This window comes from Cervus canadensis, chromosome 10 (assembly GCF_019320065.1).
Source record: "Cervus canadensis isolate Bull #8, Minnesota chromosome 10, ASM1932006v1, whole genome shotgun sequence".
NCBI classification, from domain to species: Eukaryota; Metazoa; Chordata; class Mammalia; order Artiodactyla; family Cervidae; genus Cervus; species Cervus canadensis.
The window spans coordinates 76,006,371-76,019,334 of record NC_057395.1 but is presented as its reverse complement, the minus strand read 5'-3'; the positions used below and the strand labels follow the sequence as shown (position 1 = coordinate 76,019,334).

The 12,964-nt window shown below is 53.0% G+C and overlaps 2 protein-coding genes across 5 annotated transcripts in view; both read left to right on the top strand.

Moving 5' to 3' along the window:
* Positions 1-1,306: 1,306 nt before the first annotated feature.
* PTGIS (prostaglandin I2 synthase) overlaps positions 1,307-12,964 on the top strand; it is a 46,032-nt gene continuing 34,374 nt past the window's right edge. Inside the window, exons 1-2 of one of the 4 annotated variants that reach the window (XM_043479278.1) lie at positions 1,311-1,451; positions 1,911-1,995. Coding sequence is in view for 1 of the 4 variants with exons in the window: in XM_043479274.1 (XP_043335209.1) it covers positions 3,624-3,697 (74 nt within the window). In the remaining 3 variants the exon portion in view is untranslated. Of the gene's footprint in view, positions 1,452-1,910; positions 1,996-3,390; positions 3,698-12,964 lie in introns of those variants that run through there. The other 3 variants (XM_043479276.1, XM_043479277.1, XM_043479274.1) reach the window with 3 other exon arrangements.
* Positions 5,609-12,959, top strand: LOC122448180. Its single transcript, XM_043479282.1, has 2 exons — positions 5,609-5,654; positions 6,026-12,959. Exon 2 carries the CDS (start codon positions 9,733-9,735, stop codon positions 10,660-10,662), a length of 930 nt encoding a protein of 309 aa, XP_043335217.1. The 5' UTR covers positions 5,609-5,654; positions 6,026-9,732; the 3' UTR covers positions 10,663-12,959.

Sequence of the window (12,964 nt, the reverse complement as noted above, 5' to 3'; positions counted from 1 at the left end):
CATAACTGGAACTCATCTTAGTTGGGGAAGGTTTTGACTGCAAGTAAAAGAAAATCTGACTCATGGTGTCCTCAGCAACACAGGCGTCTGATTATCTCATTAAACAAGAAGTCTGGAGGTGAGTGGTTCCAGGAACGGTTCTTCGGCAGCTCTGGTTTGGGGTTCTATCATTTTCCTGGCCTTCCCAGGAAATGTCCCCATCACAAATGCCTTACACAGTGGCCCCCCAAAGATAGGGAGGAGAGTAAGGAGGAAAGAATTCCCGGAAGCCTCCAACAAATGTCCAGGTGGTGCCCACATGGCCACCCTTGACCGAGTCTCTGTCTAAGAGGGATGTTCTTGGCTGCCTCAGGCCGACACTGGTTCACTCCGTGGGAACGGGAGTGGGGCCATCTCCCTAAACACCTGTTTGATTCCTGAACAAAATCAGATTTCACTAGATTCCACTCGCGAGGGAGAAGCCCCCAAATGTTCTTTTCTCTTTGGTACGTGAGCCGCTGACCTCCTTCTGGTGGGGGTGGGGGGTGTCCCTAGGCTGAGAGGGGAAGAAGGACATCTTATTGCTGGGGGAGGGATTTGGGCTGAGTCGATGGTGGTTTGCACTCCAGGGTGTGGGATTTCGGAGATAACATTTATTGAGCGCCTACTGTGTACCAGGCCCCTGTGCTGAGGGATTTCATTCCCTCATCATTTAACTCAGCCCTTACAATAGTCTTATGAGGAAGGAACTGTCCTTCCTGTTTTTCAGACCAGAAAACCAAGACCAAGCCTTGATCTCGTATGGTGAGAGGCTGGGCTGGAATAAGTGCTAATGGCAACCGGCTCCCACTAATGCTCTCCGAGAGTCCGGCATCTGACAGGTGCGCCACCTGGATGAGGTCACCTCCTCCTCACCTCATCCCCATTTCACCCATGAAGCCATCTCAGCGTGAGGATGAAGCGCAGACCACCTGGGGTCACCTTGTTTAGCACTTGCCCAGATGAGCTGTGAACCCCGTTGCCAGAAGGCCGCCCCGTGGGGCTCCCCAAATTTGGAGAAAACCCTCCAGGGCCCGTTCCATGGCCTTTTTGGGATTATTGGCTTCGCCGGCGGGTAAGCTGGATAAATAAACAAGTGGTTCAAGAAACTCCTTTTGACTCTTGATGTTCTAAATCTGCTGGAGGCCACACGAGGGTCATCCAACTGCCTTGACAGCCGACATTAAACAGGCAAATAAATGAATCTTTAATAAGATAGCAGGAAATGTTAAGCACTGTCAAGAAAAACAAACCGGTTCAAGGCAACAGACAGGGTGGATGGGGCTGCTGGAGACCAGAGAGGCAGACAGGGAGGGCCTCTCTGAGGAGATGACAACTGAGGAGGGGTGAGGGGCGCAGTGGAAAGAGCCGGCTGTGCGCAGGCCTGAGAGGAGTGTTGTGGCAGAGGGAGCAGCGAGTGCAACGGCCCTGAGGTGGGCGTGAGTCTGGCACACTCGTGACTGGGCAGGGGGTGGGTGTACTTGGAGCAGAGCCAGGAGAGGAGGGCAGGGAGGTGACAGCGGGCAGGGGCAGGTCAGAGTCCTTTCAGGACCCTGTGCGCTGAGCGACGTGGAGCCGTGGAGGTTCTCAGCAGGTTCAGTAGAGGATCTGACTGAGGTTCTAGAAGAGTCCTTCTGACTACTGTGAGGAGAATGAATTGCAGAGAGATGAGGGCAGAAGCCAGGAGGCCAGGGAAGAGTAACAATTCCTCCAAGGGGCTATCAGTAAGATGAAAGGAAACACCCAGCAGTGAGGGGCAGACACAGGGTTAGAGCCAGACCTCCTGGGTCCCACCTCCACGCTCTGCCCCGCGGCCTCGGAAAGCTCACCCGCGTACAGCACTCCTAGTTTGCGGTTCCCTTTACTGGCAAGCTCTCATGGATTCTTCACAGCAACTCGTCAAGGTCAAGTACAACTCTGACCTCTCTGTCCCCAGATACGGACGTGGCTTAAGAGAGGTGAAGTTCCCTGGCCAAGGTTAGTGTCAGTCGCTCCTTCGTGTCCAACTCTTTGTGACCCCATGGACTGTAGCCCACCAGGCTCCTCTGTTCATGGAATTTTCCAGACAAGAACACTGGAGTGGGTTGCCATTCCCTTCTCCAGGGGATCTTCCCAACCCAGGGATTAAACCCTGGTCTCCTGCATGGCAGGCAGACTCTTTACCGTCTGAGCCCCCAGGGAAGCCGAGGTTTCCCAGGTGTAAATGGGGGTGGGCAGTGTGTAGGGAGTGGTGGACTGAGGGCCGGGCCGTCCAGCTGGGAGCCCAGGTTCTCGCCAGCGCTCAGGGGTGGTCTCTTGTGTGTGCTCCGCTGTATCCCGTTCTCTGTGACCTCATGGACTGCAGCCCACCAGGCTCTTCTGTCCATGGGGTTTCCCAGGCAAGAATGCTGCAGGGGGTTACCATTTCCTCCTCCAGGGGATCTTCCTGACCCAGGGATCGAACCTGTGTCTCCTGCACTGGCAGGCGGATTCTTTACCACCGGGCCACCTGGGAAGCCCGGCCAGCACTCTGAGCACCAGGTAATGGTGACAATGGCCACCGTATTCTGAGTGTGTGCCATGCTACAGGAACAGGTGGTGGACTCAGGCTCACTGGTTGGTCCATTACAACAATTGTGAATGGGGGACTCAGAGCCAGACGCCCTCAGCTCTTGCGTCCCTCCACTGTAGTTCAGTTCAATTCACTTCAGTCACTCACTCGTGTCGGACTCTCTGTGACCCCATGGACTGCAGCACGCCAGCCCTCCCTGTCCATCACCAACTCCTCGAGCTTTCTCAAACTCATGTCCATTGAGTCGGTGATGCCATCCAACCATCTCATCCTCTGTGGTCCCCTTCTCCTCCCGCCTTCAATCTTTCCCGGCATCAGGGTCTCTTCCAGTGAATCAATTCTTTGCAATCAGGTGGCCAAAGTATTATTGAAGGCAGTATAGGGGCGGTATAATCCAGCCCAACCCCACTGCACTTGGACCAACAGAATAGAAAACTAATTAATGGTCTCTAGCCCTTCTGGGGTGGGGATGGGATGGGGGCGGCGAGGGCAGGGCAGGGGGAGAGTCTTCCGTGGTGGCGGATACTTAGGAGGAGGGTGGAGGAAAGGCTCCCTCCTGCCCCTCCCACTTCTGTCTGTCCTGTCCCACCATGGGACCCCTCACCGTAGCACTTCCCTCTCTATCCCCGCCACCCCTCCGTCCCCCCATACTCCTTTCCTTCCTCTTCTCCGGGTCCCCCACTCCTGCTCAACAACCCCCCCGCAGGATCCCTCCCTCCCTGTAGTCCCCCCCTCTCTCCTGCATCACCCCTCCCGTCGTCCGCCTTCCCTTCCAGCTCGCATCTCCCCTCTTCGGCAGCCGCACTTTCCGCAGCTCCTCCGCCCAAGCCCCCTCTCCCGGGCCAGCGGGTGGGAGCCTGCCGCCTGGAGCTGAGCCCGGGAGCGACCCCACCCGCCCTGGGGACCCTGGAGCTCTCGCGGGCCCCGCCCCCGGCGGGTGGGCGGGGCGTGGGCTGGGGGCGGGGTCGGCCCCGGGAAGGGGCCCCTTTGGCCCCCGAGGCCCCCGAGCCAGCCTCCCGCGCTCCGCCGCCTCAGCCTGGACGCCAGCCCTGCCATGTCCTGGGCCGTGGTCTTCGGCCTCCTGGCCGCGCTGCTGTTGCTGCTGCTGCTGACCCGCCGGCGCACGCGGTGAGTGCCGCCCAAGCCGGCCGGGTCCCGGCTCCCCCCACGACCCGGCCGGCCCGCGCGGCCCCGAGCTAGACAAAGGGGCGTCTCCGCTCGGGCGCGCGCCCCCCGGCTGCAGCCAGAGGGTCGCCGAGCCCGCTCAGGCCCGTGTCGGAGCCCCCCACCCCCGCTCCAGTTCCCCGGGCAGGGGCGGGGGTCACCTTCCCGCCGTCCCTTCCATCCCCCAGGCGAGCCTGGAGGTGGGGGTCCAGGTGCCGGGCAAGGGGACTTCTGCGCTCATCTCCCGCCCCGGGGAGGGGGCCGGCCCCAAAGTTGGGGAGATGCGCGCGGGAAGGTGCGGGGACAGGGGTCCCAGAGGGCTGATGACCCACCGCACACACTAACAGGGCTGGACCGCAAGAAGCGCAGGCCTGGCCCAGAGCTCAGCGCCAGTACCTGAGAAGGGGTTTGAGTGAGAACCGGGGTGCAGAGTGGGTGTGTGGACACGCTCCGTGTGACTCCCGGTGGAAGAAGCCGTTTCCTGCCCTTGACCCTCTGGCTGCGTCCTGCAGCAACTCCGCATCAGCCCCCAGCCCTGCTCTCAGCAGCCTGTGGGCAGCCTGTTCCTCACCCCATTACAACAGATGGCAGGGTTGAGGCCAGGAAGGCAGCGGCCCTGAAGGATGCGCTCTTACCGGGCCTGGAATCACCTTCCACAGGATTCCTCGACCCAGGGGAAGGGGCTGAGTAGTCTCCGTGTTTCCTAATGCCTGAGAAACTCACTCTGGGAAAGGGGGCTCCCTTCTGCTGAGGTCTATAGCCTGGGCAGAGTAGGAGAACCAAGTGTCTCAGCTTCCTAGTCCTAAGGATTTCTCCTGCTCCTTTGACAATCTGCCATTTAGGAGAAAAGTAAAATTTAAATGGAGGAGACGGCAGTAAGTCTTTCTCTTTAAAAAATATTTAAAAGACTAATTTGAATTGAACAAGAAATTACATTTGACTTAAGCATTTATCCCATTATAGATAAGACTGACACCCTTCTAACTACCCTCCCAACAATTCGGTGCCTCTTCTGGTGATTAATTTGGGAGGAACCTTCCAGATCATTTTAAAAGTACGCCTTTTATTTTACATTGGTTTTATATTACAGGAAAGTTGTACAAAGAGTTCCCAGATACCCTTCACCAAATTCCAGCTATTGTTAATGGCTTATGTTATCGTGGTACAATCATTAAAGCTAAAAAAACCAACACTGGCCTGTTACGATTAGCCAGACTCCAAGCTTTATTTGAATTTCGTCTGTTTTTCCATTAATGTCTTCTTTCTGTGCCAGGATCTCATCCAGAGTACCTCGGTGCCTCTGGTTGTCATATCCCTTCAGCCTCCCTGCTTTCCTCATCCACGTAGACATTTGCCCATAGATAACTCAGGGCAGTGAAAGTGTGTGTGTTTAAATCAGTATGTCTGAAGCTTGCAGAAATTTTCCGGAAACCTTTTAGTTTTGAACAGTGTGTTGGTTGAATTTCCAAACAATGATCTCACCGTAGTTTTCTTCAACCTCTAGACATCTTTCCAGGTGAAACTTAAAACATACATTCAATCATTTGCCTGGAAAAATGAAAAAGAAAAAAAGACCACAGATAAGTTTCCCTATGGATTATGAATAATTTTTCCTAAGTTGTCAGGCTTTTTGGAAATGCCGTAAAGAGTTGTTTTTGGACTGTACCTTTGCTGTTTCCCTCTAGATTTTCGTTTTGACATCTGTCCATGTAGTTCTATGGACTTCCCTGGTGGCTTAGCTGGTAAAGAATCCACCTGCAATGCAGGAGACCTGGGTTCAATCCCTGGGTTGGAAAGATCCCCTGGAGACGGGAAAGGCTACCACTCCAGTATTCTGGCCTGGAGAATTCCACAGACTGTATAGTCCATAGGGTTGCAAAGAGTTGGACACGACTGAGCGACTTTCACATGTAGCTCTATGGTGGGTATTAGGGTCACTGACAGCTGGTGGGGAGCATTATGTAGACCATGGGGGGCAGTTGCTTGGACCCTTGGAAGGCCCCACAGGGACCCCAATTAAGACCCCCAGTCTCATTTTCTTCTTCCAGCTCAGCAAGGGGGCACTCTTGTTACCCCTGTTTTACAGAGGAGGAAACTGAGACTCAGAGAGGCCACACACACAGTTCCAGATTTCCTGCTTCTCCCGTGGCACTTGCCTGGGACTCAGCAGCAGAACCCTCTCTAAACCTTGCCACAGTCCCCACCACTCCCTATTGCCCCTCCAACACACAACTTTTCTACTTATTGCTATGCTTGCTCTACTGTTTCTTTCTTTTTTTTTATTATGCTGAGAAACAATTCTATGAATGTGTGTTCATCGCAAAAATGGGGAAACAAGCAAGAGCCAGACAGCCATGTGGTTTTTCTACACCCTGGAGGCAATGAGAGGGAAAAGTGGAAGAGGATTAGCGGAACCCTTGGTGAGCAGCCAACAGCTTGCAAATGAGTCCTGGGGAAGGAATGGGTTAAGCAGTTTAAATAGAAGCTCAGGAGGTTCCAACTCAACTGGGCAGCAAACTGCCTCTCTGGTCCTCCATGAAGTCCTCCCCGAGGCCCTGAGGGAGTTGAGACTCCTGAGCAGAGAAGTCCGGCAATCCACCCACCCACGCTGCTCAGCTAAAGGAGCAGCCTCTGCTCTGGGCCATCCAGAACGCGGGCTGTGTGTCAGGCGCCTCACCTGCACTAGCTCCCCGAACCCTCTCTCAAGTCCGGGAGGCAGGTGCTGCTCATTGAGGACCAGCTGTGTGCCTGACTCATCTGTCTGAGACATACGCATTAAGTGCCTACTATGTCCCAGACAGAGAAGGAAATGGCAACCCGCTCCAGCATTCCCACTATTCTCAGTACTAGGTCTACAAGAAGTGTCCACCTTCTGTACAGAGAGGATGGGATACATCAAGGGGCCCAAAGGGGGGTGATATCCAGACATGACTTCCTCCCTGATTCTCTCAAAGTTTCAAGGGGGAGAGAGGGACAGAACAGGATGTGGGATTGACGGCAGGGTCTGTGAGCAAAGAATGAGCAGGTTTTGAGGAACTCCTGTGGTGAGAATCAAGCCTCCCAGGAGGATCAGAAGAGCTGCTTCCATATCTGAACCGGGAAGGGCAGGCAGTGGTCCGCCAAGTGGGCTGAAGCTGCGGATGAGAGGGTCAGGCCCCCCAGGGCCTGGCAGTGCCTCAAATCAGTGAGAGTGTCAGTGGACGAGGCCAGAGACCGCAGACCCCAAAATAGAGCCTCCTCCGCCCCGCTGGCCTCTGGCTGAGTCACCCTGGAATGTGACTGGGGCCCAAGTTGGATTCCAAGCCCGTGGGCTGAAGGAGCTGCTGGCACTTCAAGGGTCAGATGCCCAGGCCCCCAGCTTCCTGCCTTTGTCTGCGCCTCCTCGGGACTTCTCTGGGGAAAGATGAGTGATGCCAGCAATAACAGTGGGCCCGCTCCGGAGCTCCGGCAAAGCCGGAGTGAAAGGCGTGGAAAGGAAGCGCCACCCACACCCCAAAAGATGTCGGGCGGAAACCTCCTCCTGCATCTGGGCAGGTCGCCGAAACCTCTCTGTGTCTCAGTCTCCTCACTGGAAAAGTGGGGGTCCATGTGGCCACTTGGGGCGACTTGGGGCCAGGGTCGCATGAAGACTGCCTGGATTAGAGACCTAGACCCTCCACGGTGGGCCCTCGGGCAAATGGCTTAGCTCTTTCTGGGCCTCAGTTTCATCTGCTGTAAAATGGGCTCGATAGGAATACTTCCTTCCGCAAGTGATACTGGAAGGTTGTTGCTGAACCACGAAGATTCTTGACCTCCGGAGGAGAAGAGTTCAATCCGGGGCCAGAGACGAGGCTTGATTGCTCAGACCTTTTGTGCAATAAAGTTTTATTAAAGCACCCAGCAATTAGACCGATTGTGGAATGCAGCGTCGGAATGAGCCCAGGACAGGAAGGCGTTGTCTTGAGGGTCAAATGGCAGACTCGGGGCTTTTGGAGTCAGCAGAAGTAGGCTCACATAGATTATCAGGCCCATCTGAAAAATACAAAGTCAGAGCATAGAAAGTAAAGACATAAAATGACGTCACCTAGTTCTGGTCAAGGTACCACCTTTTAACTCAAGTGTGATGCACCCACGAATCAATTCCTGGCGCTTTGACAGTGGTGGGAAAGAAAGAATAACCTGGTAAGGGCCTTCCCAGAGAGGCCTGAGAGATTGGCCCCCAGATCCCAATGTTTTTATCAGGACCTCGGTTCTTGGCTCAAACAGAGGCTTGCTTGACTCAGAGGCTGGGTCAGGAGCCATCTCCTGGAGTTCAGTTAGTGCCTGTTGAAAAGCTGAGAGCTGAGTTACATAATTAGTTAATTCTAAGGCTTTAGGAAAACTTTTCCATTGAGCATTTTCAGGAATTACTAATCATCCATCCTTGGACTGTAACCATCCTTTATCAGTCATCTTTGCTCCTCTTTTCTCATATCTTTCTAATTCTTCCTCACAGTATTGTGGTTTTTCCTGTTCACAGCACCTGTCCAGATCAAAGGCATCTGCAGTGAGGGGTTTCGTAAAGTGCCACTTTTCTGGCTTGACAATCAGCCAGCTGATCACCTTCAGCTTCTTTATTCCCGCCCCTGCTGTGCCCTTTGTAATGCATAACAGCTACTTCTTTAGGACAATATATAGCAGTTAAAAGTCTCTGGATCTCTCTGAAATGCTTAATAGGTTCTCCTGTTGCCAGTTGTAAACTTTCTTTACATATTGCAGCATGAGCATGTAAAATCAAATAAGCATACTTAGAATCAGTGTAGATATTTACTCGCTGCCCTTTGCTTAACTCTAGAGCTCGGGTCAGAGCCACAAGCTCCGCTAACTGAGCGCTGGTTCCCTGGGGGAGAGATTTTGCTTCTAAAACTTGTTCAGCCATCACCACGGCGTAACCTGCTTTACGCTTCCCCTTCCGAGCAAAAGAACTGGCATCTGTAAATATTTCCATGTCAGGATTGTCTAATGGGGTATCCATTAGATCTTCCCGAGCTGCATAAAGTTAGAAATTGGGAACAGTCGTGATCAGGTGTTTCATTTTCCTTCTCAGGAAGCAAAGTGGCAGGATTTATATTTCCACAAACTTTAAGCTTATTTACTGGTCCTTCTAACAACAATGACTGATATTTAAGAAGCCTACTGTCTGTATCATCCAAGTATTAACCTTAGAATTTAAGATTCCACTCCCATTATGAGAAGTCAATACAGTAAGATTTCATCCATGAATTATTTTTAAAGCCTCAGGTGTTAATAAAGCTGTTGCCCCAATTACCCTTAGACACACATGTGGTCACCCATGTGAAATTATGTCTAATTATCTGCTTAGATAAGCAATAGGTTGCTGCTGAGGCCCTTGAGGATGGGTCAAAACTCCCAAGGCCATACCTTTTCTTTCAGTGACAAACAAATTAAATTCTGACCCTTTGGGCAAGCTCAAAGCGGGAGCTTGCAGGAAAGCAGTCTGAAGAACCTTAAAAGCCTTTTGAGTATCTGGAGACCAAACCAGTTTGTCGGTTTGGGCCTGCTGAGTCTCAGCGATAAGTTTATATAAAGGTCGGGCAAGTTCCCCATAACCCGGAATCCAAACGCGACAGTAGCCTGTGATTCCCCAAAACCCTCTCAGTTGTCTTAAAGTCATAGGTAGGGGATAATTTAGTAAAGGTTTAATTCTCTCGGGGCCTATGGCGCTAGTCCCTTCTGATATGATTAGGCCCAGATATCTAACGGACTGTTGACAAAGCTGAGCCTTTTCTCTTGATGCCTTGTAACTGCAGCCTGCCAGGAAGTTTAAGAAATCTTCTGAGGCTTGTGAGCAAGCTTCCTCTGTCTCAGCACAGAGCAGAATATCATCTGCATATTGTAGTACCACTGCTTCAGAGCCTCTCATCAACCTGCCTAGGAATTGACTCTCTCAATACCAGTGAGCCTGAGGGCCCATCAGGCATCAGCCATTATTACCAAGCAAGGAAACCTTTGGAAAATTCATGCTGTTGTTGTTTAGTCGTTCAGTTGCATCTGAATGTTTTGTAACCACATGGACGGGAGCCCACCAGGACCCTCTGTTCATGGGATTTTCCAGGCAAGAACACCGGAGCGGGCTGCCATTTCCTTCTTCAGGGGATCTTCCCAGCCCAGGGATGAAACCTGCGTCTCCTGCACTGGCAGGCGGGTTCTGTACCACTGAGCCCCCAGGGAAGACCCCTTGGAGAATGCATAGGACCTGCCATATAGCTGATGCTCAAGAAATGGCACCCAAGAGTCATGTTGGTCCTGCTTCTCAGACCCACTCCAGCTGCCCTCCGGTTGCCAGGTGCCAGGCACTGTTCTGTAACCCCCTTCATCTTCGTCACAGCCCGATGTGGGCAGTAGTGTCAACACTCCTATTTTATAGACGAGGAAGTGGGCAGGGAGAAGCAAAGTCTCGTGGCCAGCAAGAAGCACCTCTGGTTGGAAGCCAGGAGGTGTGGTGCTCAAGTCGGGCCCCTGACCTGTCCCGTCCCCTCCAAACCCCCACTCTGGTGCAAAAGTCTCCACTCCTGTGTCCCGTCCTTGGGTCCCGACCTGGGCTGGGCGGGGCTGGTGCACACTGGGCTCCTCCCACCCGTGCTCTGCCATCCCGGAAACGGAGCCTTCAGGAGAAGCTGGCTTCCAGAGAGATGAGGGGCACACAGAAGGGTCCTTTCCCGCACCCCCTTGGAGTCCCAGAGCTGCACCTTTTGAGTCTGCTCAGTGAGGGGCTCAGGGGCAGGGTGGGGTGGGGAGAGGAGGCGGTGGGTGGGGAGGTGCTTCCTGCTGCCCTGCACCCTCACCCCTGCTGGGGCTTCCAAACTGCCCAGACTCCAGTCCTCCAGTCTAGCCAGTCTGTCCATCCACCACCTGTCTCCCCGGCAACAGGCCATGGTGGAGGAAGGTAGACCGGGATGGGGAAAAGGATGAAGGGAAGGTGGTCCGCCCTGGTCTGCTGGGCATGGCACCAAAGCCCCTGTCCTGGGAGCCGGGGAGTCGGATGCCAGGCCTGGCTCGTGAGGGACCGCAGCCTCCACTCCCACCTGTGTTGATTTAGTCTCCTGACTCGTCTTCCTCCTGCCTCTTGCTCTTGCAGCCTTCTCGCAGGGAGTGGGGTGTGTTGCGTGGCGTGCACCGTCTTAGTATCTTAGTTCCCCGACCAGGGATCGAACCTGTGTCCTATGCAGTGAAAGTGCAGAGTCCTAACCACTGGACAGTCAGGGAGTTCCCTCTTGCAACCCTTTAAAAGCATAATCACATTACTTCCTAAATCCTATTTCAAACCCTCCAGAGGGTCTCCATCACACTTGAAATAAAAGCCAGACTCTCTCCTTGGCTACTGGCCCTTCTCGTCCACAGGTCATCCCCAGCCTTTCAGCCCCACAGTCTTCTCCATGCCAGCCACATGGGCTCCTGCTGCCTTGAGAGCCTCACCGTAGGTGCTCCTACCCCAGGACCTTTGCACTTGCTGTCCCCTCTGCCTATAAAGTTCACCCCTCTCTTTCTCCAGGTCTCTGGTCACCTGGCACCTCTTGGAGAGACCCTCCCTGACCACCATCTGTGAACTAGCCCTCTGACTGTGTCACAGCACCTTCCTTTTTTCTTTAATGACATACAGTTCATCTACTATAAAATTCAGTCTTTCAAAACATATAACGAGTCATATGTTTTCAGTATCGTTTTTAGCAGAGGTTTTTAGTACCATCACTGGTGGTGTAGCCATCATTGCTATCTAACTCCAGAGTATTTTCATCTCTCCAAAAAGAAACCTGGTCCCCATGAGCTGTCCCTCTGCATTCCCCTCTCCCCTCAGACCCTGGAGACCACAAATCTACCTTCCCTCTCCATTGGTTTGCCTTTTCTGGACAATTCCATGGAAATAGACTCACACACTGCGTGGCCTTTTGTGTCTGGCTTCTTTTGCTCAGCGTGGTGGTTGCGAGCTGATTCCACACTGTGGCAGGAATCCGGACTCCCCTCCTTTTCATGACTGCATAATGTTCCACGGCGTGAATACACCAGGTTGTGTTCATCCATTCATCAGTCAGTGGGCATTTGGGTTGGCTCCACTTTGGGGCTGTTATGATGAATGTTACTATGAAACAATAGTGTGTGTCTCGATGTGTGAGCATGTGTTTTCAGTTCTGCGGGATCTATTGCTGGGTCATATAGTCACTCTTCCTTTCTAGAAGCTGCCAGTTTAGTTTCTGGAGCAGTTGCACCATTGTGCATTCCCACCAGAAATGTATGAGGATTCCATCTCTCCACATTCTTGCCAGCCCTTATTTTCCTTTGTTTTGTTTTGTTTTTTTATAATTATGGCCATCTTAGTGGGTTTGAAGTGGTACTGCGTGTTGTTTTGATTTGCATTTCCCCGGTGATTCATGATGTGGGGTGTTTTTTTCATGTGCTCACCGACCATTTGTGTATCTTCCTTGGAGAACTGTCTATTCAGACTCCTCTGTGTGTTTTTAAATTGGGTTATTCGTTTTGTGCGTTGCCATGCTCTCCAACCTCATCCGCTCTTGGTGGGCATGACAGGAAGTGTGAGATGGCCAGGACCCTGGTCCTTGCTGGCTCAGACAGAAAGCTCTGTATCCTTACACACCTGCAGGGAGATGACCACCTTGATTGGACCCCCTGATACGTACCAACATCAGCTGGTCCCCCAGCTCCTGCTCTCAGACTGCTGTGGTCCATTCCCTACTCAGCAGTAAAAGGAATCTTGTAAAAACCTGAGCCAAATCCTGTCCCTCGTCTGCTCCAAACTCGCCTGGCTCCCACCTCACTCAGGGAAAAAGCTAAAGACCCCAGAGTTGCCTCCAAGACCTCATGTGGTCTGGCCTCTGTTACCACTCTGGCTCAACTTCCGCTATTTCTTGCTTCTGCCAATCCAGCCACACTGGCCCCCTCACTGTTCTTTGAACACACCAGGCCTGATCCAACCTCAGGGCCGTTGCACTTGCGCTGTGTGCCTGGGAGCTCTCCTTTTAGCCATCCGTGTGTCTCCCTCCCTCTCCGCCTTCAGGTCTCTGATCAAATGTCTCCTCAGGGAAGCCTTGCTGTTGTCGTTCAGCCACTAAGTCATGTCCTACTCTTTGTGACCCCATGGACTGCGGCGCGCCAGGCTTCCCAAGGTCTCAGCCCATGCCCTGCACTCTTTATCTTCTTCCTGGCTTTATCCAATGGTGACAAGTGCTGTGACTTCTG